The following is a 27,777-nucleotide window of genomic DNA, read 5'->3' as shown; positions in this document are numbered from 1 at the left end:
TTCCAGATTTTTGTAAACCAAAGTTCTGTTGTAGGTGGAGATTGGTCTTTCCATTTGGTTGCTGTTGCACTCCTAGCTGCCACCAGGAGAGAGTTGATAAGGTCTCTTCTAACATTTGGGATTGATGTCTGATCCCACAGTCCCAACCTTCTGGTTGACTCCTGTGCTGAACTTTCAGCTACATAAACTAGGCAATTGCATGCTCCCAAATTTGTGTTGTTACAATAAAGGGAATGGATTGCAGGAGAAAACTGGCAGGCCAGCTCTCTCCCACTAATTTAAATTCTTCCTCTCCCCCCCCCCAGTTTCATTGCCCTGTCCAGCTTGGAGAAAGCAATTAAAACAACTGGGGGGCGGCAGCAGTGTGGATTTGCAGGGAACAATCAAAGGCCAGACCAAGGGTTAATCCCTCCCTCCAACTTGCCAGTTGTCCGCTTCAGTCCCCCCACCATCATATAATAACCTTAAATTCTGCCTTTAGATTAGAAACCTCTTGGGGAAGGGGCCCCATTTGCAACAGTGGTGTTACAGAAATACATAACAGTACAGCAAAACTTCTGTCCTGTGGAGCTTGCTTTTGAAGGGCCTGCTAGCATGTTACACTGTTCACCTTTCTGCTCTGCATCCCATCTCCTAGGCCCTATCAGATGTGCGCAGGGATTAGGGTTGGCCACTGTAGTTTAGGAAATTCCTGGAGAACTCGAGATTCCAAAGCTGGAATCTCCAAAAAACTCATCTCTTTAGGCTAGAGATCAGTTGTAATTCTGGGAGAACTAAGCCCCACCTGAATGTTGGTAACCCTACCGGGGGTTCATTTTTGAAACTGAATGTCCAGGTATGCAGTGTCCCAATTTGGGCTGAGACCATGAGAAAAGGGCTGCCAAGTCCCCCAGTGCTATCTTCTTGATGGGGGATAGGTCTGGAGAGTCATTCTTTGACCTGCTGGAGAAATTTATTTGTACAGACAGGCTAAGTTGGGTTATTGCTTAAAACAGGGATCAGCAGCCTTTTATAATTAAAGAGCCAAACTATGAAGATTCAGGACAAGAGATCAAGAATGAGCTAGTATAAGAAAGCCCTTTTGTATCTCAAGATATGGGATGTCTCGGAGGGATCCTAGCACGGAAAAAAGACTTTGGTTTTCTCTTTGACTGTCTTTATGTCTGAAGCTTAGTACATTAGACTCTCCGGGGGTCTAATTGTGTTTATATTTGTGCTTTTTTACACAAATTATTTTTAAAAAAGATACGGGACGCATTCAGACTTCTGCATGAACAGAGGGGTGCATCAGATGGGTGCAGAATGGGGTTCTAAAAGTCTTCAGGCTGTTATGTCCCCTCCTTCCTCCTCTTTGTGTGTAAGCCAGGCTTCCTGGTTTGTATGAAACTGCAGCTTGTGATGTTCTGATGGGGTGACATGGCAAACATGTGGTTTGTTCTACTGCTCCTTACAAACCTCAGTTTTAAAGTTGGATTTCAACTGCGAAACTGTGCCTTGTAGCAGAGGGTCATTGTGCCTGGTTTAATTATTGTGAACTGTAGTTTCTTACATACCTGGAAGCCTTCAGTCTTGGTGCCACATGCAGGAAAAAGGCACATGTGAGTCGGAAGACTTCAGAGGCTTGTTCATGTCACTCACGAGCAAACCTGCATGTGTTTGTGAAAGCTGTTGTAGTCTGGACATCGAAAACAATACCAAAGTTCCCTGTGTGGCAGACAGAAGGTTGCAGTTTGTTCGGGTTCTGAATTCCCCACCACCTCCATTGTGTTCCACTTGTATTCCGAAATATTAATCTCACTTGGGCTGAGATATCTAGCTCTGTGTCATTTCTGTTGATTGGTCCTAAAGGAAGATAAATGAAAGTTTAAAGCTTCAGGGTTGGGAAGCCACTTGGGGTGCCCTGAACTGGACGATCAGTATAGTGATGTCCCGTTGAAATCAAAAGCTGAAACTTGCCAACCTGTGCATAGTTACTAAAGAGTAAATCTCATTGAATCCAGTGGATTATTTCCTGGCCAAAAGATCTGACTTGAGCCCATCTAAAATTTATTTTTTCTCAAGTTTTTGATCTTTGTATATGTTTTATGATTGCGGCATAGTTCATGGTCAGTTTTTGGGAAGCAGAATATGATTGTGACCAGTGTAGTATAGTGGTGAAAGTGCTGAACTAGGTTCTGGAAGACTCGAGTTCGAATCTCCTGTCTGTCATGGAAACTCACTGGGTGATCTTGAAGCAGTCCCGTCTGCCTCGTTCTAACCTACCTCACAGGGTGGGTGTTAGGCTAAAATAGGGAAAGGGACAACAATATAGTAAGCTGCTCTGGAGAAAAAAGCAAAGTTTAAGTATCTAAATAAGTAAATGGATAATGCAAAACTAATAACAGCAACAAGGTGTATGCTCTCGGTTAACAGAGGTTACCTGAGGGACTTACAGCAAGTTCATTTGCATTGGGTGCGCTGCTGGTTCTCTGATCTGCTTCCGTCTCTTTTATCAGGTGCCCAGTGGCTGCTTTGCTGAACAGCTGGTGATCAAAGGGCTGGCACGTGTTGATCTGACTCTTCTGTATGCGAACACAGCTGATAATGGCTGGATGGAATGGAGTGCACCTTTTTATAAAGCATGCAAGGGCCATTTTTTAAAATACTTTTTTATTTATATTTTTTCCTTCCCTTGTGTAGCCTTCAGAATATTACAATTGGAGAAGAGATATACCAGGACAGAGAGCAATTATCTTCCCTCCCCGTCCATTTCCAAAGCGTCTTTGCTGCTGCCAATTTCAAACTTCATATGGGCAGGCTATCAGAAGCTTCTGCCCCCCCCCCTTCTATAATTTTCTGCATAACCGTTTTCTTTCTTTGTTATATCTAAGTAACTGAGCTCTGAACCACAAAAGCTCATTCTGAAGTAAAAGTCATTTGCCTTTAAGGTGCCCCTGGACTTCTACAATATATAGATTAACACAATTACCCCACTGGAATTATAGCGGAAGCAGGCCACACTATGCAAGTTAAGAAAACAGGTTAAAATATTCTCGATTTGGTTATTCTTGATTTGTCGCATTCAGCTTTCCTTGGTGCTAGATTTGGGTTCTGTGGGATGTCCGGGGGGGGAGGGGGGAGAGGGGGGGAGAGAGAGTGAGAGAGTATGTATGTATATGTATGTATGTATATGTATATATGTGTATATATATATGTGTGTGTGTGTGTGTATGTATATATATGTGTGTATCTATGTATGTGTGTATGTGTGTGTGTGTGTGTGTGTGTGTGTGTGTGTGTGTGTGTATACATATATATACATACATATATACATATATACTCTCGGCTTCATATCCTACTTTCTAAAAAGGCCAATTCAGACAAGCAAGTTCCCTCCGTGTGATCCCTCCCTGATATCCCTGGCCATATGGACTACACTAAGAGCCAAGCTACAAGTGATGCCTGACACAGGTTGGACACTTGTCAGCTTCCCTCACGTTTTGATGGGAAATGTAGGCATCCTGGTCTTGCAGCTGTAATGGAGAGCCAAGCTGTAAAACCAGGACGCCTACATTTCCCATCAAAACTTGAGGGAAGCTGACAAGTGTCCAACCTGTGTCAGGCGTCACTTGTAGCTTGGCTCTAAGAATGTCTTGCGTTAACTGGTAAGCCATGGGTATATTTCCGCTGTGATTGAGCATTGATATTGTGGCAATTGCAGGAATCAATTATGTGTATATTAAGAGCGTTGGGCTAAGATCTGGGGGATCCAACTTTGAAGCCCCTGTTCTGCTGTGAATGCTCACTGGGTGACCTGGGCCAGTTGCCCTTTCTCAGCTTCACCTCCCTCACAGGGTGGTTGTTGTAAGGGTAAAATTGAGGACAGGGAGAGTGGTATTGTAGGCTGCTTTTGGTTCCTGCAGGAGAGGAAAATGGGTTGTCTAAAATGCAATCTGCTCTGTTCCACTAAGTTGACATTCTTCTGCTAACTCTTTCTCAAATGGAGAGAAGTCTGCCTTTGTTGAAGGGATTTCTCTGTTGGAAGAAAGCTCGGTAGAATGAAGTCATAGAATCTAGTGTTATGTCTCCATGGGGTCCCTGTACCTGGGAGTGGTTAAGTAGACTTGGGTGGAGGCTATTTGTCTCCCATTTCCCAGATGGGAAAATTGAGGCACAGTTGGCTCAAAATAGTAGAAGGCCAGGCCAAAGTTAAAACTCCAACACGACTCCCCCCTCCCACAACTTGGACTTGGTTTTTTTCTGAGCGCATGAGGCTTTTTTTGCTGAAATTCCAAGTGAGTGAAGTGTTTATTAAAAATCCTCCAGTCCTTTCACTCCTTCCAACTGCAGTAATGGATGACTCCAAGACCTCTTGAGGCAGTCCATTTAAAAAAAAAAATTAGCTCCCCTCCCAGGGTACTCTAGAAGTATCCTAGCCCATGCCTTTTCTCTCTTTGCCAACCCTGGAGCCCTGTTCCAATCCAGTCATTTGCTAAACTTTTTGTCAGATCACATTCCCGTGGAAATGCAGAACTTAAAAAAGAATATTCCATTCAACAACCAAGAGATGCTTTGGAAACCGATGCAGTGAGCTCCTCCCAGCATTTTTGTATTTTATTTTGCCTTCAATTTTCTAACTAAATTGCACAGTTGACTTTTGAGAGAACAAAGGATGGTCAATACAGACTGGATTCCTTTATTGCAAACGGTTAGTGGTGGTCTGTTATTAAAACATGAAGATTTTACCTTTGGTTGTTTGTCTCGGATGGCCAGAGTGGTCAGGATGGGATGTGGAGGAGGCAGTGAGCTTTGGGGTCCTAGAGCCAGTCGTGTTTAGGACTTAGTGGATAAAATAACAAAGCATGTTATTTGGCCCATGCGGGGAGGGAGCAATGCTTGGGGAGCATTGAATTTCAGGAGGATAGGATAATACTTCCCGGTGATAACATTCTAGAAATTTATCCTGCTGTCTATGATAAAGACCATAGAGACTAGGAGAAATTCCTAGAGTGTCACATCAAAGCCTGTCCCCCATTTTTCTCCCACTCCTCAAATTATCAAGGGTGGAAGCAAATGGCAAGAAACCTCCAACATATCCTTAAGGGCACATTTATAACCCATTAGTTCCCACTGTTCCCAAACTCCTGTTTCTTTATGGTTTCAAGGCTGTACCCCATTTCTTGTGCCCCTTTACTCTGCCATCACCTGTTTTGCATTGTTTTGAAACTCAAGGAGTTGCTTGTTCTTTAGGTTGGAGAGGTGCTAGGAAAAAACATGCTTGTCTGATGCGCCGTTATTATCAGTGGCTCATCATGAGCCTTGTTAGTGCATGAGATGGGAGGCTGGGAAGTTTGATGGCTCGGGAACAAGCTGAGCAGGGATGCCCCTTTGCTTTCAGGTTTGCAACTTGGAGTTCTCCTGGTCAAGAATCAGAGTAGTTAGCCATATTAGTCTGTAGTAGCAAAATCGAAAAGAGTCCAGTAGCACCTTTAAGACTAACCAACTTTACTGTAGCATAAGCTTTCGAGAATCACAGTTCTCTTCGTCAGATCGCATCTGACGTAGAGACCTGTGATTCTCGAAAGCTTATGCTACAGTAAAGTTGGTTAAGTCTTAACGGTGCTACTGGACTCTTTTCGACCCTGGACAAGAAACGACTCTGCTGGCTAGCTGAGACATTCCTATTTCCAGTGATGCCAGAAGTGTTGTCCGTCTTTGAAGTTTCCTCACCAGTGTCTCTAAGAAGTACTGGGTTATCCTGAAAGAAGCTTTTCTCAAGCTTAAGCAGCTCTTCCTCCACTGGAAGTGTCCCTTAAGCTGGAAGAAGGCTCCTTAGAGGAAGACTTCCAACTTTGCTCAGTGAAGCGGTAGAACAGGGGCAGCACCCACCCAACTATCTCCAAGTACGGAAAGAGGATGCATCACCTTCTTAATACACATGCAGGTCGATGCAAAGTCCATGAACCTTTAGGCTCCACAACAGGGGTGGACTGGCCATTCAGATTACTGGGAACGTTCCTGGTGCACCATTGCCAGCCAGGAGCAAGTGAAGCCAGGCCCAGTGGCTGCTGTGGCACCGCTGCAGAGGCTCGGATGTGGTCAGCAGCTGCAGCCATAGGGATCGGCAAACTCACTGCTTTGGGCCACAAAGCGCAAGGAAGAGACTGGCGAGCAAATGCTGCGTGTTCCTCCTGCTGCAGAAAGGTCTGAGGTCTGGTGCTTGGCTCTGCTTGTTCCTGGCTGGTAGGAGCTTGGATCCAGTTCCAGCAACTAGCTGGTTTGCCTGTTCTGGGACTTAAGCCATGCTTCTTTAGAAGAGAAGCCTGATGGGTGTTTTGTAGCCGAGCTGCAAGTGCTGCGTTTAGCATATTGTAGACCTAACTTTTGCAAATGATTAGTGTGTGACTTTTTTGTCATACTTTTAAGTCACTTCAAGCAGATCTCTGAAGTGTGTGTGTGTGTGTGTGTGTGTGTGTGTGTGTGCGTGCGTGCAGATAACACCCTAGAGTGTGCATACAGCTGCATCAGCAACTCCTGGTATGTCCTGTAAATAGCTTCAGAAGGAGGGAGTACAGAGTGCAGCCTTGTTGACCTTGTAAACCTTCTATGGACCTTCGGCTTCTTTGCCATGCCAGCTACTCCAGCCATCCATGTGCCAAGATGTATGCCAGTCTTGCTCTTGTGTTCTGATTACCCGTTTCGTTGCTCCTAATTTAAATTTCACTGACGTCCAGCTCAGCCTGGATGTCGTTGCCAGTTGGCTGTCTTTGCTCCGTACCAACTGGTTCCCACTTCATTGAGCCACGGAAGATGGAGAATGGGTCCCATTGATCGTTATCCCCCAGTGGTGCAATAAACGAGGGAGCTTTCCAAAGAGAGGCTGTCTCTCTTTGACAACCAGCGAGGATTCTCTCTGCTTTTCAGGGCGTGTTTAGAATGAGTTCAGAGCTGCCTGTGGAGTGCCAAGTGTAAATGAGATTCTTGCACAGAGGGCCTCTGCGGGACCAATGATAGATGTAACAGAGTCACAGAGCACGGCTCTGTGAGGTCACTGCCAGCTGCAGGTGTGGAGTTTTCCTCTCTAAGCTTGCTTTTTCTAGAGAAAAGCTATTTTCCCCAACCCCTTTGTCTCTGATCGCTGCATCTGTGGCTGACTCGATAGTCCTATGGGAGAGGATCACATCAAGAGATACTGAATTACAGCTGGGGATGTCCAGTGAAGTTTGTGCAGCTGCTGGCCTTGGCTTTTGCCAGTGTGATTTTGAGGCCGGAGCAGAGGCAAAGAGGTCTAAAAACTTGTATCTGGAAGGTTGTGGAATGCAGGCTGGAAACCAGGATTTGGTAACTCCTGCAGAGATCTGGAGGATGGATATTGCAAAGCTGTGGCTGCTCCTCTTGCCTTCCTGAAACTGTTAGAAAGGCTTCCACAGTGCTAAAATTCCCCCCAGTTGTGTAATGTGGAGTTAATTAGGTAGTCCCTCCTAACGCTTTTTGATAATAGCTAGATCCACTTGTTGGTTCTTGTTGCTTTTTAATTGTATATTGTTTATCTCAGTGAAAATACGGACTCAGTGTCTGGCATAGGGTTGGCAACCTCCAGGAAAAAGGGGGGGGGGCAGGCAGAGACTTAGTCAGACAGTACCTCATGACATCACTTCTGACTGCAGAACTGGAAGTGATGTCACTGTGTCATGGGATGCTCTAGGATTTCCATGAAACCCTATGGTAAAACCCACAGAACTTTGGGGGAATCCTAGAGCTCCCTGTAATGTTAATAATATAATAATAATATTTGGTTTATATGCTGCCCTTCAGGAAAACTTAACACCCACTCAGAGCGGTTTACAAAGTGTGTTGTTATTATCCTCACAACAATCACCCTGTGAGGTGGGTGGGGCTGAGAGAGCTCCAAGAAGCTGTGACTGACCCAAGGTTACCCAGCTGGCTTCAAGTGGAGGGGTAAGGAATCAAACCCGGTTCTCCAGATTAGAGCCTCGCTGCTCTTAACCACTACACCAAACTGGCTCCAGTACACAAACGGTTGCGATGTCACTTCAGCTCCATAGCTGGCAGTGATGCTGTTGCATTGTGGGGCACTCTCCCCCCTACCCCGTTTTTCTCCTGCCACCTGATCAAGCCGCAGCAAGAGACCAAGGCAGAGGGCAGGCGATTGTCCGCCAAAGCAGGCAACTTTGCCATCTTAATCTGGCAGCAATGAAAAAAGAAAACTCCAACCTGGGGATAAAGATTGACAATAAAAATTGCCGGTATTATAACGTACCTCTAAAGTGTGGCCTCGTTTAAAATATTGTGTGCAGTTCTGGTCAGTGCATATTGAAGGAAGAGCTGGGGAAGGTGCGGAAGAAGAGGGTCAAGATGACTAAGTGATTGGAGCCCCTTTCCTATGAGAAAAGGCTAAAGGGAAGAGCCTGGGGCTCTCCAGGTTAGAAAGATCCCTTTGAGGGGGGCATGATCGAAGTCTAGAGAACTGACCTGGGTGGGGAAAGGGGATAGAGTTTTTTCCTTCCTATCCCATGATACTAAAACTTGGGGGGCTCCCAATGAAATGGATGGATCGAGGATGAACCAACGAGAATCCTTTTTTTACTCAACAAGTAACCAAATCATGGAATTTGTGGCCAATGGACATTGCGATGGGGATTAGATGAGTTCATGGAGAGGAGATCCAGTAGTCAGGGATGTCGACTGTGGCTTGGGAAATTCCTGGAGATTTGAGAGGGTCAATGCCTGGGGAGGGTGGAGTTTGAAGGGAGAGCTCAGAAGAGATGTGATATGATAGATGCTGCCCCCTGAAGCTGCCATTTCCTCAAAATGGAGCTGATCTCTGTAATTGGCTATTGGTTGTAATTCCAGGAGAATCTGAGAGCCAAACTACAAGTGACGCCTTACACAGGTTGGACACTTGTCAGCTTCCCTCAAGTTTTGATGGGAAATGTAGGCGTCCTGGTTTTACAGCTTGGCTCTCCATTACAGCTGCCAGACCAGGATGCCTACATTTCCCATCAAAACTTGAGGTAAGCTGACAAGTGTCCAACCTGGGTAAGACGTCATTTGTAGCTTAGTTCTCAGACCCCACTGGAGGTTGACAACCTTACCATGAGTGGCTATGAGCCATAATGGCAAAAGGGAACTTCGCATTCAGAAGCAGTCTGAATTCTGGAGCTAGGAGATGTCATCAGGAAAGGCCTCAGCCTGTATGCCTGTTTGTTGGCCCTCTAGAGCAACTGGTGGGCCAGCGTGTGTGATAGTGTGATAGGCTGGGTGGACCTTTGGTCTGATCCAGAGAAATACCAAAAAGTGCTAAGTTGCTAACCCTTGTTAGGCAACTCATTTTTGTCCCCGTACTGCATGCCAGGGAGATACTGGCCATTTTTACGTGCAAAATCGTGCAAAACTCCCGGAACGACGGTGTCTTCCTGGCACGATTTCCTGTCATGACTCCGGTTTGTGACATGATTTGCACCACAAACCGGAATCATGATGGGAAATGGCACCAGGAGGACGGCGTCATTCTGGGAGTTTTGTGTGATTTTGCACGACTGGTAAGATGTGTGAAAACGGCCACTTTTCCCTTCTTGCTAGTGTTTCATAGTGATGGGGGCATAGTATTGAGTTAGTTTCCCATGAAATATAGGCTGCAAATGGTGCTGAAACTCCAGAAGTGAGAACATGGCAGATGCAACGACCCACAATTGTGCAAGACGTTTTCAGCTTCTGAACTCGCCACCACAAGATGTAGCAATGGCCACCATGTGTTTATTTTTCAAACACTTGCAACTTGCCTTTGGGGCCTCAAGGCAGCTAAGAAAACTTCTTAGAAAAATCCAAATAATAAAACTTAATCTAAGATAGCAGCCGTTGAAACTCTTGATTAGAAAATAACACACAGCTGCAGCACCTTACAAGCAGTGGCCCTGCTCTGCTGCTGACTTCCCTAGAAGTTCTTCTGGAATGAAAGTGCCTGGTGTGCTCATAGGATTGGTGCCACCTTTTGCCTCTAGCTGTTGTTGGTCAAAGAATTAGACTGAATAATTGCATATTGGAAAGAACAGTGACGGCTGAATGAAACCTCCATGTACAGGAGCAGTATGTACCAGTTTCTGGGAGGAAACAGCAGGGGAAATCTGCCAGTGCTTGACCCTGCTTGCTGGAGTCACGGAGGCCCTTGGTGGTGGCCACTGTGAGAGAGAGTATGCTGGGATAGGTGGCCCTTCAGTCTGATATGGCACGGCTGCTTTGGCATTCATTGTCAGCCCCCAGAAGGTATTGCCTCCAGATGCAGAGTTTGGTGCTGCTTTGTGAGAAAGCATAGGATATAATTACCGAGTGCCCATCTCCTCCTTCCTGGAACAAACATGTGGGTGTCTGTCCCTCCTGAGGCTCCTTGAGCAAGCTCAGGCATGTGCCGAGGCAGCCTCGCCTCCTTCCCCAAGTGGCCTCTTACAAGGCTGGCTCAGATGCAGCCGGCCTGTTCCTTGCTGGATAACTGAGCTTCCATTGTGGCAAGCGTCCCTGAGTACCCATCTGTTATGTTCTAAAAGGGTACAACATCCCATGGTTGCCAACCTCCAGGGGGGGATCTGGGATTCTCTTGGAATTGAAACTGATCTCCAGACTGCAGAGGTCAGTTCCCCTGGAGGAAATGGCCACTTCAGAGTGTAGATAGACGTCACGTCCCTGCTGAACTCTGTTTTGTCCCCAAGCTCTGCCGTACCCAGATTCTGCCCCCAAATCTCTTGGAATCTCCCAAGCTGGAGCTGGAAACGGTTGTACCTACGTGGTCTGGGAACAGGCCCGTGCTTGTGACTAAGGGGTCTCCAGCTCCCATTTCCTGCTGCCAGTTGGAGTGGCTGTTAGGCCAATGGCGTGACGTCACTTCTGGGGAAAACTCTGAAGTGAGGTCAATCCTCTTTAGGAACTGCTGGAAAGTTTATGCATTTACCATAGAGTTTCCAGTGATTCCTAGAAAGGTGTGACATCACTGCTGAGCTTTCCCAGAAGTGATGTAATGCCGTCACTGTCAGCCACCCCTTCATGTCCTCTCCCCTGTTCTCCTGTAGGTTGCCAGGCATGGCCTAGCAGCTGTATCTGGGAGTCAGGTTGCTTTCTTAGACTTTGCTCTTGTTTGGCATCCAAATCAGATTCTCTGTGTAATATTTATTTAGTGAGGAGATTTCTGTGCTGCCTCATCAGCTGCGTCCTGCTTGGAGTGGCTTAGAATCTTCAGTCTCCAGTATAAAACCAAACCATGGGACATAAACAGCATAAAACTATCCGTAAAACTGACCACGCTGACTTATGAAAAAAGCTGGAAAGATAAAGTCCTGAATTAACAGCTTGATGTGACGTGCCTTGGGCTGGATCTAGGAACTCAGTCATTCGGTTGTTTCAGCTCCCTGGTATCTGTCTCTCAAAACCTGCACCCACGGGCAGTTTAGCCTGCCCGTCGCTCTGTCACTGAGGCACCCTCAGCCCCTTGGCTGTCTGGTCATGGTCCAGGTCAGGCAAATAGTGTGTGTTGGGGAGCGAGGCTGCCACAGGCGTCATCCCCACTGGATGCTGCACGCATAGAAATTGAGTAGCCACTCCTGATGTTCGCTGGGGACCTTGGACCTAGTTTCAAGAACGTGTGCAAGGGGAGTGACTCCTATGCAGGTCTTGAAGGTGAAATAGAAACTTTTTCTGTGCATACATACATTACGGTGAGTAAGAGGAAGACTCACTTTGTGCCCTCCAGTATGGTGCAGTGGTTCGAGGGTAAGACTAGGATCTGGCAGATCCGGGTTCACATCGCCCGCTCTGCCATGGAAGCTCGCTGATGGCTTTGGGCTAGTCGCTCTCACCATAACCTGCCTCACAGGGTAGTTGTCATAAGAATAAACGAAGAGAGAAGGCAGGATGTCTTGCACTCTGGGTTCCAGGTCCCCTGGAGGCCAAACGAGAGGGTAGGGGACAGAGGGGACTTACCTGCATGCAGGCGTGCAAAGCGCATGCGTATGTTTACAGCACCGGAAAACGACATCATTTGTAGTGTAATGCGGAAGGGACAGCTTATGATGGCACCAGTTCTCTAAAAATTAGCCCAAAAGTAGTGTTCGCAGCTGTTTTCTAGAGGAGCAGCTCTCGTCACAACCCATCGCTTTCACGTCAGGTCAGATGTGACGCCATTTTCTGGTGCTGTGGGTGGACAGCGTGCGCTTTGTGCACATGTGCTAGGCCTACCTCCCCATTTCCTCATGCCTTTTCTCCCTGCTGGCCAGGTGAGCAGTGGAGGCTGGGGGTGGGGGATTCCCTCCCCCCCACTATGGCAGGGGACCTGGCAAGCTTGCTTGCACTGTTGTGGATCAACACTGGGGAGAAAAAGGGGCGTGTAAATGAAGTAAATAAATACTGACTTCCTGCAGCCCTTCTACCTAAACTTTTCTCTGTGTGTTTTCTGAAGTTACTCCCCCCCCCCCCCGCCTTAAATGTCTCCAGTTCTTCTCTTTGCAACAAATGCTTTCTCTTGTTGGACCCCAAACAATGCTTTTCCCATACCTATGATTAAACCCTTCAAGAATTTTCCAGAATTCTAATTCTGATCCTTCGCCAAGTGGCTGTTAACTCTTCGCTGATCTGTCAGGTTCTGCAGGCTGTTTGATTTTTTTTTTTGATTGAATGAGGAAGATGGAAACCTTGCTACCTTTGACTGGCTGGCTTCCTTCATAACTTGCACACGTGGAAGACTTCCAGCTGTAGCTGTGGAGGGAAGCGTGGCTGTTTAAGACTATTGAAAAAATCCTAGAATTTTTGCTTTCTGAACCGCCCTTTCTTTAATGGCCTGAGCCAGGGCCTTGAAAAACCTTGTCGCCTGGCTCAGGCTGGAATGACAAGCTAGGAAACTAACTCCTGTGTTTTGGATTCATTCAGGTTGTGTTTTTATAGCCTCTCCCATGAGAAAGGCTTGGGGTGGGTTGTGGCTAAAACGTGCTACTATTGGAGCCTAAAACCTGTGCCAGCATCCAGCGCAATGCTTTGTTCAAAGTACAAACGTTAAAATACACTGTCTGGATAGTGGAACCGGTTAGAGTTGCCAGACTCGAGATGGGGCCTGGAGATCATTCAGAATTACAACTGGTCTCCGGACTAGAGAGATCAGTTCCCCTGGAGGAAATGGTGGTTTTGGAGGGTGGACTCTCTGATATTATGCCACGTTAAGGCTTTCACCCCTAAAGCTCCAGGATTTTCTCAATCCATGTTTGGCTTCCCTAGTTGTTATCAATTGGGTTGGGAAAGTCCTGGAGATTTGGGGGTGGAGCCTGGGGCAGGACTTGGGTTGCCAAGTTATGAGAGGCCTCCTTGTTGCCCAGCACCACTTGAGCAATGGTGGGAGAATTTTTTTAAAAACTCCAGCATTGTGCACAGCATGATGTTACGTCTGTGGAAAGCCCTGAAGTGATGTCATGTCACTCTAGGAATTACCAAAAACTCCATGGTTTTACCGTGGAGTTTCCAGCGATTCCTGGAATGATATGATGTCACTTCCAGTTTTTCCCAGAAGTGATGTCATGGTGCACACAATCCCAGCCCCAATATCTATGCCTCAAGCTCCTACCAGTTGTCAAGCATAACCTGGAAATCCTAGGAGGGACCTCAGAGGGGGCTACCGCCACAGCTGGCTGCTTTTTCTAGGGAACTGATCTCTGTAGTCTGAAGATCAGTTATAATCCTGGGAGATCACTATCCCTTCCTTGGGGGTTGGAAACCAGCTCTGGGTTAGGAAATTCCTGATGACTAGGGATGCAGTCATCAGGAAGTCATCATGTAGGGCAATCTCAACTCCCCTCTGTCTGGAGATCAGGGAGCTGGGCCACCAGCCATGTGACCATTTTCAAGAGGTTCCGGAACTCCGTTCTCCCGCGTTCCCCCTGAAAAAAAGCCCTGGGCCTAGCTGATTAGCCTCAAATGGGATGGGCACCCAAAGCAAGGCCTCAGCAGATGCCTGGAGAGGTTGGGTAGGTTATGTGGGAGTTTGCGGTCTTTCAGTTACACTTTTCCTCAATGGGGATCCAAAATAGCTTACATAGTCTTGCTGCCTCCATTTTATCCTCACTAGAATCCTGTGAGGTAGGTTAGGCTGAGCATGTGTGCCCGGCCCATATAAGATTCCATGGCAGAGCAGGGATTTGAACCTGGGTGTCCCAGATCCTAGTCTGACACTCAGACCACTAAACCACACAGACTCTGAATTGGAGTGCATGAAAGTGGGCAGAGTGTGCGCCACACATCTTAGGCCATTAGTGTGTATTGCAGGGGGCATGCCATATGATACCTTGGCATTGATGTGAGCGCATATGCATAAGAGGTAGAACATATTAAGCTGCACGATTCCCTCCCCTTTTTAAATACCTTGGAGAAAGAGGTGAACTCTGAAGAAAAGAATTCTAACAATTTTAACAATTCACCAACAGCATTTTAACAAGATGCGCCAGAAGGCCGATATCAGGATAGTGCTTTATGGCCAGAGTGTGTTGGAAGGTAGAATAGAAGCGTTTGCCCCTTTCCAGCCATTCCTAAAACATTCAGACGCGTGGTGGGGCAGCGGGGCCAGTTGCAGGCATCTGGCCCAAGGCCACAGGGAATTTCTGCCCATCACAGCCACAGCACTTTCTCTCCTGCAGTTGGAACCTGTCCAGGTTCAGGTCCCCTGGCGGCTGAGCTGAACATCTGCGAAAGGCAGGTGCTTCAAAGGGACTTTGTGTGGCCAGCAGTTCTGACGAGCCCTTCATACTCTTGTCTTGCAGAGCTTGGACGGCGACCAAGCCATTCTCCAGCGGATCAAGAAATACGTGAAAGCTATTCATACCTCTGGGCTCAGTAAGTTAATGTCCTGTGTGCGGTGGTGGGGCAGAAAAGGAGGGCGGGTGCTCAGAGACCTGTGGGGAGCGGGCAGATGCAGGGTGGGTAGTGTCACTGGCTGGATATTGCAGTCTGACTCTCTGGGCAGGGCTTTGGAGAAAACCCCCTTTACAACTGACTTGGCATCAGCGCTGGGTTAGATCTGGCACCATTCCCCTCACTCTGCAGCCTGCAAAACAGGGCAACGTATGATTTGCAGAGGGGCTGTGGCTAGGCTTACCATTTGCCTGGTGGCAACGGGCAAACTCCTGTCCTCCAGAATCCACCCTCGATAGTTGATGAGCAGGAGAAAAATGGGGGGAGGAATAGCATTTGATGGTAAACGCTGTCTAGCAATTTCCTCCAGTCTCTGTAGCAAAGACCACTGAGATTGGAGGAATTCCTAAACTGTCAGCCAGAAGAGATGTTGCATCTCCCTGAAATTCTACCCTCCCCAGGCACCGGCCCCAAATTCTCCTGGCATTTGCTGATGCAGGGCTGGCACCCCCAGTGGTGGAGCATCTGTTTGCATGTGGAGGGTCCCAGGTTCCGTCCCCAGCATTCCAAGTTAACAGGGTGAGGTAGGAAGTGATGAGTACATGTTGGTGGAGAGTGCCCTCAAGTCATTGCTAACTTATGGTGACCCCTGGTGGAGTTTTCATGGCATGAAGCTGCCTTATACTGAGATAGATCATAGTTCTGTCAAGGTCAGTGTTGCCTGCTCTGATCAGCAACAGCTGTCCAGGATCTTGTTTTGGGGTCTTTCGTATCTCCGACTACACAGCCTTTTAAACTGTGTGACGAGCTTTTGCCTGTGTCTGAACCAAGCTTCCACTAACCAAAAGAAAGATGTATCTTTTCTCTTGGAAAGCTTTCAGCAATTAGTTTTCAGACCTGTCAAACAGCTACGTTCTTTGAACCACCTGTTTATCCGTACATTTAGTTTATATAGGGTTCGATATTGCTTTGCAACTCCTTATCAAGCACACAGACACCTGTCTAGAGTTTATTTCACTTTATTGAAAATACACCCTAGTTTTTTAATGAAGCAAGTAATTAATTAATATAAATGGTTATTAATATAAATCCTATAAAAACAGAACACAGAAAGGCAATAAGAAATAAGTTTGCTAACATTTCCTAATAAATTCTAAGTTTAACATGATCAAAATTTCTATGAAATGCATAGGTAAAGATAAATTCTCACCTACATTCTCTCGAGATTTCTTCCTTCAGAGCTCTGACACTCTATCTGAATTTGCATTTTTTATAAGTTATCGTATGAAAATATCTAAGAGCTTTTCACGTGATAGCACAAACAAACGATAATTGGTCTGATGCTTCATTGAATATTCAAAAGTTCTATTGTATAACCTTCAAATGAGTAAAAAATGACGTTATACTCAAACTTGCAAAACAAAACTATAAATCTCTGAGAAATGTCAATTAACTGTCAAAAGATTAAAGCACACCTGTTAGAATTACCTAACACTGAAAAAAACCCACAGACGGTTCATGCAGAGTTTGAAAGTTAATCTAGAATACACGTACATGGCCTAGTATTGCTTAGTATTGATTATTGTCATGTGCTTTTATCTATATTGGTGCAACAACTGGAGGTGCCTGGGATTGAACCTGAGACATTTGAACACAAAGCAGAGGTTTTACTACTAATAGCGCTTCCCTAATGCAATATGAAGGGTTTCAAGCTGAGACCCTATATCTCATTTGTTTGTTTGTTTGTTGTTTGTTTATTATGGTTCTAAAGGCCAGCATACAAATTAAAGAGAAAATACAATTAAAAAGAAAAAAAATTATGAACTTTTAAGATGCAAATTCCGTAGTCTTAAGAATTAGTGCACAGAATTTAGCAGCTTGACATGTAATCAAAACATTTTTATCAGATAAAAACAAGTGAAGGCTTGCTTTATTGGTGGCTATATGACCAGGGATCATATCAAGTAATGGGGTAATGAATATAAGACGAACCTCCTTATAAAATAGGCAGCCAAAGAACATATGCTCTGTGGACTTGACTTCGCCTAGGGGGCATGAGAACAACCTTTCTGGGTAGGGGTATCTTATTTGAAACGTGGCAAACAGAAATTCAACCTGCCCATTTCTGTGTCACCAGGGAATGCTCACCCACTTGGCTTTCTAGTTAAGCCGATCCTGGCAACCAGCAAGAAGGTTGAGGACAGGAACAATGGGTGGCATGTGACGTCAGCAACGTCACTGACATCGCTACATCACTTCTGGCTGCACTTGAAAATGACAATGGGTAGCTTTAGGAATCAGTGAAAACTCTATGGTAAAATTCTATGATTTTACTATAGAGCTTCAGAGCTAGAACTACCCACTTTTATATCCAGAAGTGATGTGCAGTTCAGAGGCCTGCAGCATTTTAAAATTTATTTTTCTCCCGCTGCAGCTTGGAGCAGCAGTGGGCAATGCAGATAATCGGTGGGAGGCCTCCTGCTGTAGTGGGTGGCCTGGTAACCCTAGCTTGAATTGAATCTACCCTCCTTTCCGAAATCCGTGCTGAATGGAACCTCCAGGTTCAGTGGCAGCGTACAGAAATGGACTTGGAAGTTAAAATAGCCCTAGAGTAAGCCAAGCTCCGTAGCTTCTGCAGCATTTCCGTCCAGCATCACTGGGGCCAGTCAGTTCAGCAGTGCCAAAACCAGTTGCCAGATGATTTCATCAAATACATTGTACACACGTGATAAAGATAATGTGGACTGTGTGTGCACCAAATGGCTTGGCAAGGCAGCCCACCAAGCAGAGAAAGAGGCAAGCCATGAAGTGCCTCTGCTGCCATCTGTGCTTCGCCCCCCTGCCAGCCGGGGGCAGTGTAGTGATTCTGGGGCCCCTGGCAAAATTCAAGGAGGCCCCCTCCATACTTCCTTTATTCCCATCCAACACACTGATATTAAGCTACCTCATAGGGTTATAGTGAGGATAAAATGGATTAGGGAAGAATGTTATAAAGCTACTTTAGGTCCCCACTAGGGAGAAAACTGGGGTATAAGTGAAAGAGTGATTCACTTATACGTGAAGCACACATTGGATAATGCACTTTCAATGCACTTTATCAATCGTTTGAGGTGGATTTTTTTGTTCCGCACGCGAAAAAATCCATTCCAATTGATCTATAAAGAGGATTGGAAGTGCATTATCCAACGTGTGCGGAATCACCCCAAATATACACACCATTAAGACACAAAAGCCAAATAACCCTTATCATCTGGAGTCAGGGCTGAGGGGGCTTCAGGAGAAAATCTGCTGCTGCTGATTGCCAAAGGTGGGAAGAAAGAAGGGGAGGGCAACAATGCCCTCTGGAGTGATTTTGGGAACTACGGCACTGATTGTGCCAACCTCCAGAATTACAACTGATCTCCAGACTGCCGGACTCAGTTCCCCTGGAGGAAATGGCAGGTCTGCAGGGCAGACTATGTGGTGTTACATCCCTGTTGAGCCCCTTCCACTCCCCAGACTCTGCCCTCTCCATGCTTCACCCCCAAATCTCCAGGAATTTCTCAAACCAGAGCAGGCAACTCTATTTGGAACAGCGATGTCTCCCATTCCGCTGCCCATCTGGTAATAATAATAATAACATTTAATTTATATACTGCCCTTCAGGACAACTTAATGGCCACTCAGAGCGGTTTACAAAGTGTGTTGTTATCCCCACAACAATCACCCTGTGAGGTGGGTGGGGCTGAAAGAGCTCCAAGAGAGCTGTGACTGACCCAGGGTCACCCAGCTAGCTTCAAGCGGAGGAGTGGGGAATCAAACCTGGCTCTCCAGATTAGAGTCCTGCCTCTGTTAACCACTACACCAAACTGGCCAGGAACGTCACTACGATTGGCCTGACAGTTAGAGGCCATATCAATTCAATTTAGCATTCTTTCATTTCTAGAAAAGATAATATTTTCAGCTCTTTAAAAAGTTGCAGATTGCTAGGAATTAGTCTATTAATTGCTGCTGCTGCTGTCAGAAGTTTCTCTAGCTTGTGCTGCCTGCCTTCGTGGACAAGGAGACTGCCTTATCCACACCACAGACTAAAACTGGTTTAGTGGTTAAAAGCTGCAGTTTTGTGTCAGGTAGGTTGAGCAGCGGGGAGTTTTAGGGATCTCAGAAACAGAATTTGCACTCCATTAAGAAGCCAAAGTAACATAAAACTGACCTGCGTTAACAGAGCTAATAAGCAGTAGACACTTGAGGGAGAGAGCATTTGTACCAGCAGTTGCAATATATAGAGCAGCGCTAAGCAGAGTCATGCCCTTTGAAGTCCGTCAAAGGCAGTGGGCTTAGAAGACTTTAATTCTGCTTCGGTGTTGCCCTAGCAGCCTGGATTCACTGTACACACTCTTGATTTGCTCGTTTGAAAACCAGAAAAACAGCTTTAAATGTGCCTGATTGGATCAATTGATGACCGTGCAGCTGGCTCCCAGGATTAGGGGACAGATTTGGGCCTTTGAGCCCCCCCCCCCAGTTAAGTGCTGTGCCCATCAAAGAACAAGGGGGTGGGAAACTCCTTTTTGTCACTTCAGGGTGGGAATTTGGAGTGCTTCCAGGCCAGCGACACAGGCAGGCAATCAATCAGATTTATTTACAGTTAATAACCAGTGCAGACACACAGGCAGGCAAGTGCGAAGTCCAAACTCGCTTTGTTTGAATGCCGCTTTCCTTCTTCCTTTCCGGGGCACAAGGAAATTAGGAGAGCAGGGAAGGCAGTCCATGTTGGACCAAGAGAGACAGCCGAGGCCCACCTTCCTAGTTTCTGCACTGCCGACCCCCCATTGATGCTTCTGATCCGACAGTCTGTGGGTCTTTTTCTTGAGCTGTGAAAAGAGGCTTCTTAGGGCAGAGATTTGGGGTGGAGGAAGAAGGGAAACCAGCAAACGTGGAGATTTCCCGATCCAGGGACTGACCAAGGCCTGGGACACCTCCCCTCCAATTTTTCTTAATTAGAAAATACTAGACATTTATATGTCCAACATTTTCTCAGTTTTTTTCCTGGACAGTCATTGCAAATACTGTGCTGTTGAGTTTATATCTGGACATCTGGCAACCCTATTTTCTGATCTTACGTCTGGGTATTCCCTTTCTTTAGCACACGTGGAGAATGAAGAACAATACTCTGAAACTCTAGAAAACTTTGGGAACAACCACTTGTCTCAGAATAATCACGAGCTTTCCACTGGCTTCCTGAACTTAGCTGTCTTCACTAGGGAAGTGACGGCCCTCTTCAAGAACCTGGTAAGGACCGCTGTGGCAGGAGGTTTTGTGGGCCTCAACAGTGTTCTTCCATCAGGTTCCTCAGTTCATTTTACTGGATGGAAGAACTGAGATAATGTTCTGCCCCAGTTGCTGAACATCTGTGGAAATGTTATGGTTTTATTGTGAATTTTAATGTAAATTATATGTTTTATTGCTGTAACCTGCCCTGAGCCCGCTTGCGGGGAGGGCAGGATTGAAGCCCAATAAATAAAAGAAATCTTATTCAGCCACTTTTCTAGCAAGTAAAAATCTCTGTCAGCTTTGCCCGTATGCTTCACTAGGGCTAGAAACTTGTGTGGCCTTTTTTGTTTTGTTTTAAAAGCAGCCAGAGAGTCTCTGCTGGCTTCATATTCTGTGCTCCTTCAGGATATTTAGAGTTAAATAATAATAACAACAACAACAACAACAACATTCGATTTATATACCGCCCTTCAGGACAACTTAATACCCACTCAGAGCGGTTTACAAAGTGTTGTTATTATAAATAACTGGTATGTTCCTTGCCCTGGCTCCTGCCTCCGATGAACACACCATTTCCTGATTTCCTTGTGCAAAACGTGCCTTGTTAAAGAAATTCAAATCCAGCACTTTCAATCTGAGAGCTAGCATGGTGCAGTGGTGAGAGTGCTGAACTAGGAGTAAGCAAACCCTGGTTCCAGACCCACGTAGACCCCTTTCACATTTCCATTTTAACCTGATTGTTATCCCCTGTTGTCTCAACTTCACATAAAGTAATGTGGGGACGGCAGTTTCAAACGGCATTTACATCGGTTTATGAACTGTATGTGAATCTTGTGGCCATTTCCAACAGTGCCGCTTTTTCTTGCCTGGGAACTGGCTACCTCCATCCCCTGGGCCACCAGGGCTTTTGAATTAAAAAAAAAATTGGGACAAAAATATCACTATAATGCTATGTAATAATAGGCATAGCAGGTTCTCTGAATCTCCTGCTTTCATTTTTTAAAAAATGAAAAGTCTCTTGCTGCTTCTGTTGCAGAGTTATAAGTAAAAAAAGGTATATGTCTGCAATGGAAGGGGCTAGAGACTTTTTAAAAAAAAAAACGAAAGCCTGGGAATTCAGAGAACCTGCTGCACCTATTGTTACAACATTATAGTGCCCGTCAATATACGTTTGAAAAAAGAATGCACTGGGACAATTAAAAGGCAGCACTGTTGGAAGTGCCAATGGCAATTAAACAACGGTAATTGCACTGAAAACTTGTGAATGGAAAAAAGTTTAAAAAAACCCAACAACCTCTCAACCCCATATACAAACAGGACACAAGGGCTTCGTCTGAAAAGATTTTTTAAAAATCCACTAGCAACCAGCAGCCCAAATAGTTTACAAGACTGTGTGAAAAGGGCCTTAGGAAGCCCACATGGGACTCTCTCTTGGAGGTGATTCACAGATTACCAAGTCCATGTGGTGGATACCAAGGGGTGTCTGGGATGATCTTGTGACTCCACCCAAAACAGCGATCAAAGTAGTGAGGCATATACCCCTCTTCTTTATTTGTTCTTACTTACTTCATTTATACCTTTCTCTCCAATGGGAATCCAAAGCAGTGTGCATCTTTCTGTTCTCTGTTTTATGCTTACCACAGGCCTATGGATTAGGTTAGGCTGTATGACTGGGCCAAGGTCAAGCTTTCATGGCAGATTAGGGGAGTCAAGCCTGGGTTTCCCAGTTCCTAGACAGACACTCTAAACACGATACCGCTCTGTCTCTCTTTTCCCCCTGGTATGAAACCTTCTCCTTGGAAAATGCATTCAAAACACCCCCTTTAAAGCAATGTGTGTACTGTGCATAATAATTGTGCAATTTTTGCACCGAAATGGATTATTGTGCAGAAAGTCCCCTATTCCTGAAGAGGTAGGCCCTGCTTCCTTGAGCACAAGGCATTGCATTTGCTTGGTTAGAAATGCTGGAATGGTTGAGTTGATGCTAGTCTCTGTTTGGATTATGGCTTCTTATTTCACTGGTTGATTCTCCAGAAGGTGTGTTCCTTTCCTGGTATGTAGCCAATCCTCTACTCGGAGTCTGTGCTAGGGCCCAGTTATAAAACATACTGCTTTGAGGTGGTCTGTTTGGTCGAGAGGAAGGATATTAGGTAGAATCAGGGCTTTTTTTCAGCTGGAACGCGGTGGAACGGAGTTCCAGAACCTCTTGAAAGTGGTCACATGGCCAGTGGCCCCGCCAGTGACCAGGGGGCGGGGCCACCAGCCATGTGACCATTTTCTCCGAGGGCAACCCACTGAGTTCCACCACCTCTTTGCCCAGAAAAAAAGCCCTGGGTAGAATAATAAGAACTCTGTTACTATAGTGCCTAAAAGTACAGTTAGTAGTTGTGTCTTGCTTGGGTGAAGGCATCCAAATAATGCAGGGAGAACATTACACCAACCAACCAGAGAGTATCACGACAAAAGGACAATTGCAAACAGTCATCATGAAAACTAACTAAGACAGTTGTCAGTCATATATAGTATATCATTTACTCATACTTAACACAATCCTTTGTAAGTTTCTTCTTATGGTTAGACATGCATAGAAAACACCCAAGGCTGTATAAAGTGCTGGTGCAATATTCCTACAGCAGTACAAGAATTCCTATGGACAATATCCAGTGCCAATAATAATATTGTTGCAATCATCCTCTAAAGTGCCACGTGCAAAAGCGACAAGAACTCATTAAATTATCTGTTTACACAATGATATTGGCCTCCTTCATTAATATGCAAAGTCCATTTAGTCCAAAGGAGTCCACTCTCAAAACCAGTTCAAGGAAGGAGTATGATGAATTTGGACAAGCAGAGGCATCTAACGGGTGGACCGGTTCTTACTCAAAGTCCCGTTTCAGGTCTTTGTCAAAGATGGCAAGGCAAAAAAAGGGGGAACTGACGTGCTTCCAACTCATATCAAACTGTTTGAACAAAACGAACACGAAACGTCAATCCCGATCTTTCGAAGGCCGCTTCTTGGCTTCCCCTTAGTGACATACAATTGAATTGTCATTTGATTGGGGGGAAATTGGGAGGAGTGCTTTCTGTTGAGCGTTCTGGTTTGGTTGCGCACGCATGCTTCTTGATTGCTGTTGGGCTTCCAAAGGAGGGGGTGAGTCTAGATTAAGCCAAGTACACCCCTCATCCCCACCCCGTTGCTTATCCATCAAATCTCCCCAATAGCGCTTAAGTGGAAAATTTTCTAAAAGAGATTGTTTTGTTCCAAACACTGTAGCATTACGTTTTGCATTTTTCTAAATTGAAAAAGTTTTTAAACAGCCTTGCTCCATCTATAGTGATTCATGGCCTTTTGACCCACTAAGCTGTCCTCTAGCTGGAGGGAGCTGGGAGGTTGCAGAGTATTTATTGAGTGCTCGTAATTGGATTGCAACTACTTTGCATGTGTTGGCAGTCCCAGATGGGAACTGTGGTTTGTGTGTGGAATAAAGCCCTGAGTTAACTCTGCAGCACTTCGTGTGCGGTGCATGTGACGTTCAGATGGGTTTTTACAACCAAAATGGCTAAACAAATGAGACGCTTTGATTGCCTGAATCTTTCTCATGCATCCTATTTCGATGAAGCCCATTCTCCTCCTGAACTTGAGTATTATTTATGCCATTGGCCACACAACCTAGTAAACTCAGCATGCTTTCCTGCCGAGTCATATTGCAAAGCCTTGAAATGCTGCCAGCACCTTTAAAGGCCCCACAGAGGACTTCCTGAGACTTCTCCTGCTGTTGGGTTGTGGGTTTGAGTGGCAAGCTTTTATTTCCGCCAGTACACCCAGCGTGTCTCCTCACATATCAACCCGTTGCAGATTTCTGCCTGCATTTGCTTTTTCTGTTAATGGAGTGTGGCCTGCCTGTGGCGGTGGGAGAGAGCACCGTCTGCCTGGGTGGTGGGGGAGGAGCAGCCCTCCTGGAGATTGAGGGTTGTGGTAAATCTCATATTATGCAACATCTTGGGCGGCTAGAGGAGAAGGCCTGTGTCGCCATTGGAAACATGGAGAAGGTGTGCGGTGGGCCTTCCCGGGCCTTCCCGTCCCGAATTTAGGGAGGGGGGAAAGCAAAATGACATTTTTTTTCTTGGTTTCAGCAGGTCCTATATAAATCTGTAGTGGAGGCAGATTCTATTGTAGGACATTCGAATTTTGTGAGGTGAATGAGGGAGCGAGGCAAAGACAGTGTTACTGATGAGCCTGCTGTCTTTGCGTGTAATAATTCTTAATACTTAGCACTTTCAGTGGATTGGGTCTAGCGAGGGCTGCTGTCTCCTCCACTGGGTATGGGGGAAGCTGCCCCCCACCCCCAACTGCTCACCTGGCCAGCAGGGGATAAAAGTGTGAGGAGGCAGGCTGGAGAATACAGCGAAAGTGCTAGTAACTATTAGTGGGCCTCCTGTGAATCTGCCTAACCTCCTTTTCAAGCTGCCTAGGCCCGTGGCCGTCACTGCTTCCACTAGCAGTGAATCTCACCGTCGAATTGCTCATTGACTGGAGCCCTTTCGTGTGCGTTTATTTGTTTTTGTCACAGCCCTGTAAGGTAGGCCAGTGTATTATCCTGAGTATCAGGACTTGAAGCTGAGAGCAGGTGGCTTGCTGAAAGCTTTGTAGGGAGAGAAAGGCAGAGGCAAGGTCTGAAATAAACAGAAGAGGGAAACCTCCTATTACCTCAAAAGGAGCAAAGGCTCAAGGAGGTGAAACAAACACGTTCCGTATGTCAGTGTCAACATATTAATCAGTTCAGTAATACCACACAATGTAACAAACACTCGTCCGTGCACAATGGAAGTCCGTGTATAAACTCTTAATACACAATATTTTCTGTCTCCTTTGCAGCCTTGCAGAATGCCTCGGAGTCGGCGCCGCCAAGTGCCCGGCGTCTTCCAAGCAGAGCTGCGGTAGATTCTCGCTGCGCAATGTGCGAGGCTTCACCCAAACGGCTCACGAGAATGGGCCATGAGCCTGCCGGCTATAAATTTTAGCTCGTTTCGATAAATCTTCCGGCTCCAAATTCTACAATTTCTACAAATCTGGGGCCAGAAGAAGATTTATCGAAACGAGCTAATTGCGCAGCAAGAATCTACTGCAGCTCTGCTTGGAAGACGCCGGGCACTTGGCGGCGCCGACTCCGAGGCATTCTGCAAGGCTGCAAAGGAGACAGAAAATATTGTGTATTAAGAGTTTATACACGGACTTCCATTGTGCACGGACGAGTGTTTGTTACATTGTGTGGTATTACTGAACTGATTAATATGTTGACACTGACATACGGAACGTGCTTGTTTCACCTCCTAGAGGCAAGGTCTGATACAGGACCTGCAGCTGCTCACTAGGGAAAAAGAAAAAGGGAAAAAGGACAAAGCAGTGGTATGGGTGGTTTTGCTGCTGTTTTTCCTACTGTCCTTCCTTCATGGACCACAGCACAACATCCCTGCGAGGTAGGTTAGTCTAAGTAGGGAACTGGCCCCAGGCTGTCCAGTGAGTTTATGGTTGAAACCATCAGTGCGCCGTAAAATGTCCAGTTTTCCCATTGGAAAAAAAATATTATAAGTTGGGGTGTGTGGATGGAAGAAGATGGGGGGGGGGGTTGTGAATATTTCAAGTCATTTTCCCGAGCCTTCACATTTCTAGGCAAACTGCAGTTGGTACATTTTACTGTGCATCTGTGAATCTGCAAGGCCTAGAGACTGCTTTGGTTTTAAATGAAAACGGGAATCCCACTTGGCCAATAGGTTCTGAATACTGTTAAATGTATCACTCACTCTCTCGACTTTTTTTTTTTTAACATAGAGCTGGAAGGCACACTGTGGGTCATCTAGTCCAGCCCCTTGCACAATGTAGGAAATTCACAGCCACCTTCTCCCGCCCGCCCCCGCCCCGTGACCCCTGCTGTATTCCTAGAGGAGTAACAATAAAGGAGCGGTTAGAGAACCGCCCGGGAGTATGAAGAATTAACAATCTGATAGAGTCAAATTTTCATACACTCAAACTGTGTTATTCAAACTGAAATAACATATTTATAACAATTAATGCACATTGATCACAACAGGTATTATCTAATTCAGCAATTTCTTTTACAGAAAGTTTGAACAAGAGTCCCCAACAAGAGGACCCAAGGGTGTGGTGGCAAAACAAGATGTAACACAGGTAAGTCTTATTGTTGGTACTAAGATCTGAAAGTAACTGCGTTTTCTTTTCCTTTTCAGATGATGTAAAGAGAGAAGGAGAATCCAAAGGCTGAAATCCCCAGACTCAAGCTGTGCCTGGAACTTAAGCCAGCAAAACGTCTTTCAGTTCTTCGTCCCTAAAGACTTCCTCAGGGGCAACCATTTCTGTCACACTGGGTGCTGTATTCGGCATGTATGGAGACTCTGCAAGGACACAGCTTAAGCTGTGCCTGGCTTAAGTTCCAGGCACAGCTTGAGTCTGGGGATTTCAGCCTTTGGATTCTCATTCTCTCTTTACATCATCTGAAAAGGAAAAGAAAACACAATTACTTTCAGATCTTAGTACCAACAATAAGACTTACCTGTGTTACATCTTGCTTTGCCACCACACCCTAGGGTCCTCTTGTTGGGGACTCTTGTTCAGACTTTCTGTAAAAGAAATTGCTGAATTAGATAATACCTGTTTTGATCAATGTGCATTAATTGTTATAAATATGTTATTTCAGTTTGAATAGCACAGTTTAAGTGTATGAAAGTTTGACACTATCAGATTGTTAATTCTTCATACTCCCAGGCGGTTCTCTAACCGCTCCTTTATTGTTATTGCTACCGGGGGAAGCCTTCTGTGATACGATTTGGTATTCCTAGAGGAGGGCAAAAAACCCTCCAGGATCCCTGGTCAATCTGGCCTGTAGGAAAATTCCTTACTGACCCCAAAGTGGTGATTGGCATTTCCCTGGGCACATGAAATGTTGAGCCAAGTTGAGTACAGTTTCCCTTGCAAAAATTAGGAGTCGAGCACAGTTCTGCTCTCTCTCTATCACCTATGTAAAATTTCACTTTCCCTTCCCCACTGTGGGCCCAGCACTTCCTTGTCCTTTTTCTTGCTCTGAACATAACCAAATAATCGTTTTTATTGTGTTTAGCATCTTTTCCCTAGCCTAATCTCATACTGAGCTTCATCCTTTCTAACAATCTCCCTATGAGCACTGGCTATTTGTTTATATTCGTCTTTGGTTGTATGCCCCCTTTTCTCTTTCCTAAATGCGCCCTTTTTAATTCTCAGCTCATTAGAAAGCTGTTCATGGAGCCACCCTGGCTTCTGTAGGCCCCTCGCGTTTTTTCTTCTCATTGAAATTATTTGTGATCCTGCTTTCAGTATCCCACTTCTAAGTATCCCACTTCCCACCCATCTGGAACTTCCTTCTTGAGCATTTCATATCTCTAAGCTTGTTGAAATTAACATTTCTAAAGTTCAACCTATATGTCTGTCTACATTCACCTTTCCCTTTTCCCAAGATCTTGGCCGTTTCCACACTACTAACCTTCCTCCAGAACATTGTGAAAAAACCGCGGAAGATAGCGTCTTCTTGCATGAGTTTTGCGCGACATCGCGCAAAACTCACGCGAGAAGATGCTAACTTCCGTGTTTTTTTCCCCAACGTT

At 45.7% G+C, this 27,777-nt stretch overlaps 1 protein-coding gene across 2 annotated transcripts in view; it reads left to right on the top strand.

The window, feature by feature from the left end:
- Positions 1-27,777, top strand: part of ASAP3 (ArfGAP with SH3 domain, ankyrin repeat and PH domain 3) — a 95,454-nt gene that overhangs the window by 12,185 nt on the left and 55,492 nt on the right. Inside the window, exons 2-3 of one of the 2 annotated variants that reach the window (XM_054999098.1) lie at positions 14,784-14,856; positions 19,997-20,142. In XM_054999098.1, the coding sequence (XP_054855073.1) occupies positions 14,784-14,856; positions 19,997-20,142 (219 nt within the window). The remainder of the gene's footprint in view (positions 1-14,783; positions 14,857-19,996; positions 20,143-27,777) is intronic. The other variant, XM_054999099.1, reaches the window with a different exon arrangement.

The sequence above is a fragment of the Eublepharis macularius genome, chromosome 15 (assembly GCF_028583425.1).
Source record: "Eublepharis macularius isolate TG4126 chromosome 15, MPM_Emac_v1.0, whole genome shotgun sequence".
In the NCBI taxonomy this organism is placed as follows: Eukaryota; Metazoa; Chordata; class Lepidosauria; order Squamata; family Eublepharidae; genus Eublepharis; species Eublepharis macularius.
Note: the sequence above shows the minus strand (reverse complement) of the source record. Positions and strands in the feature narration are given on the sequence as shown.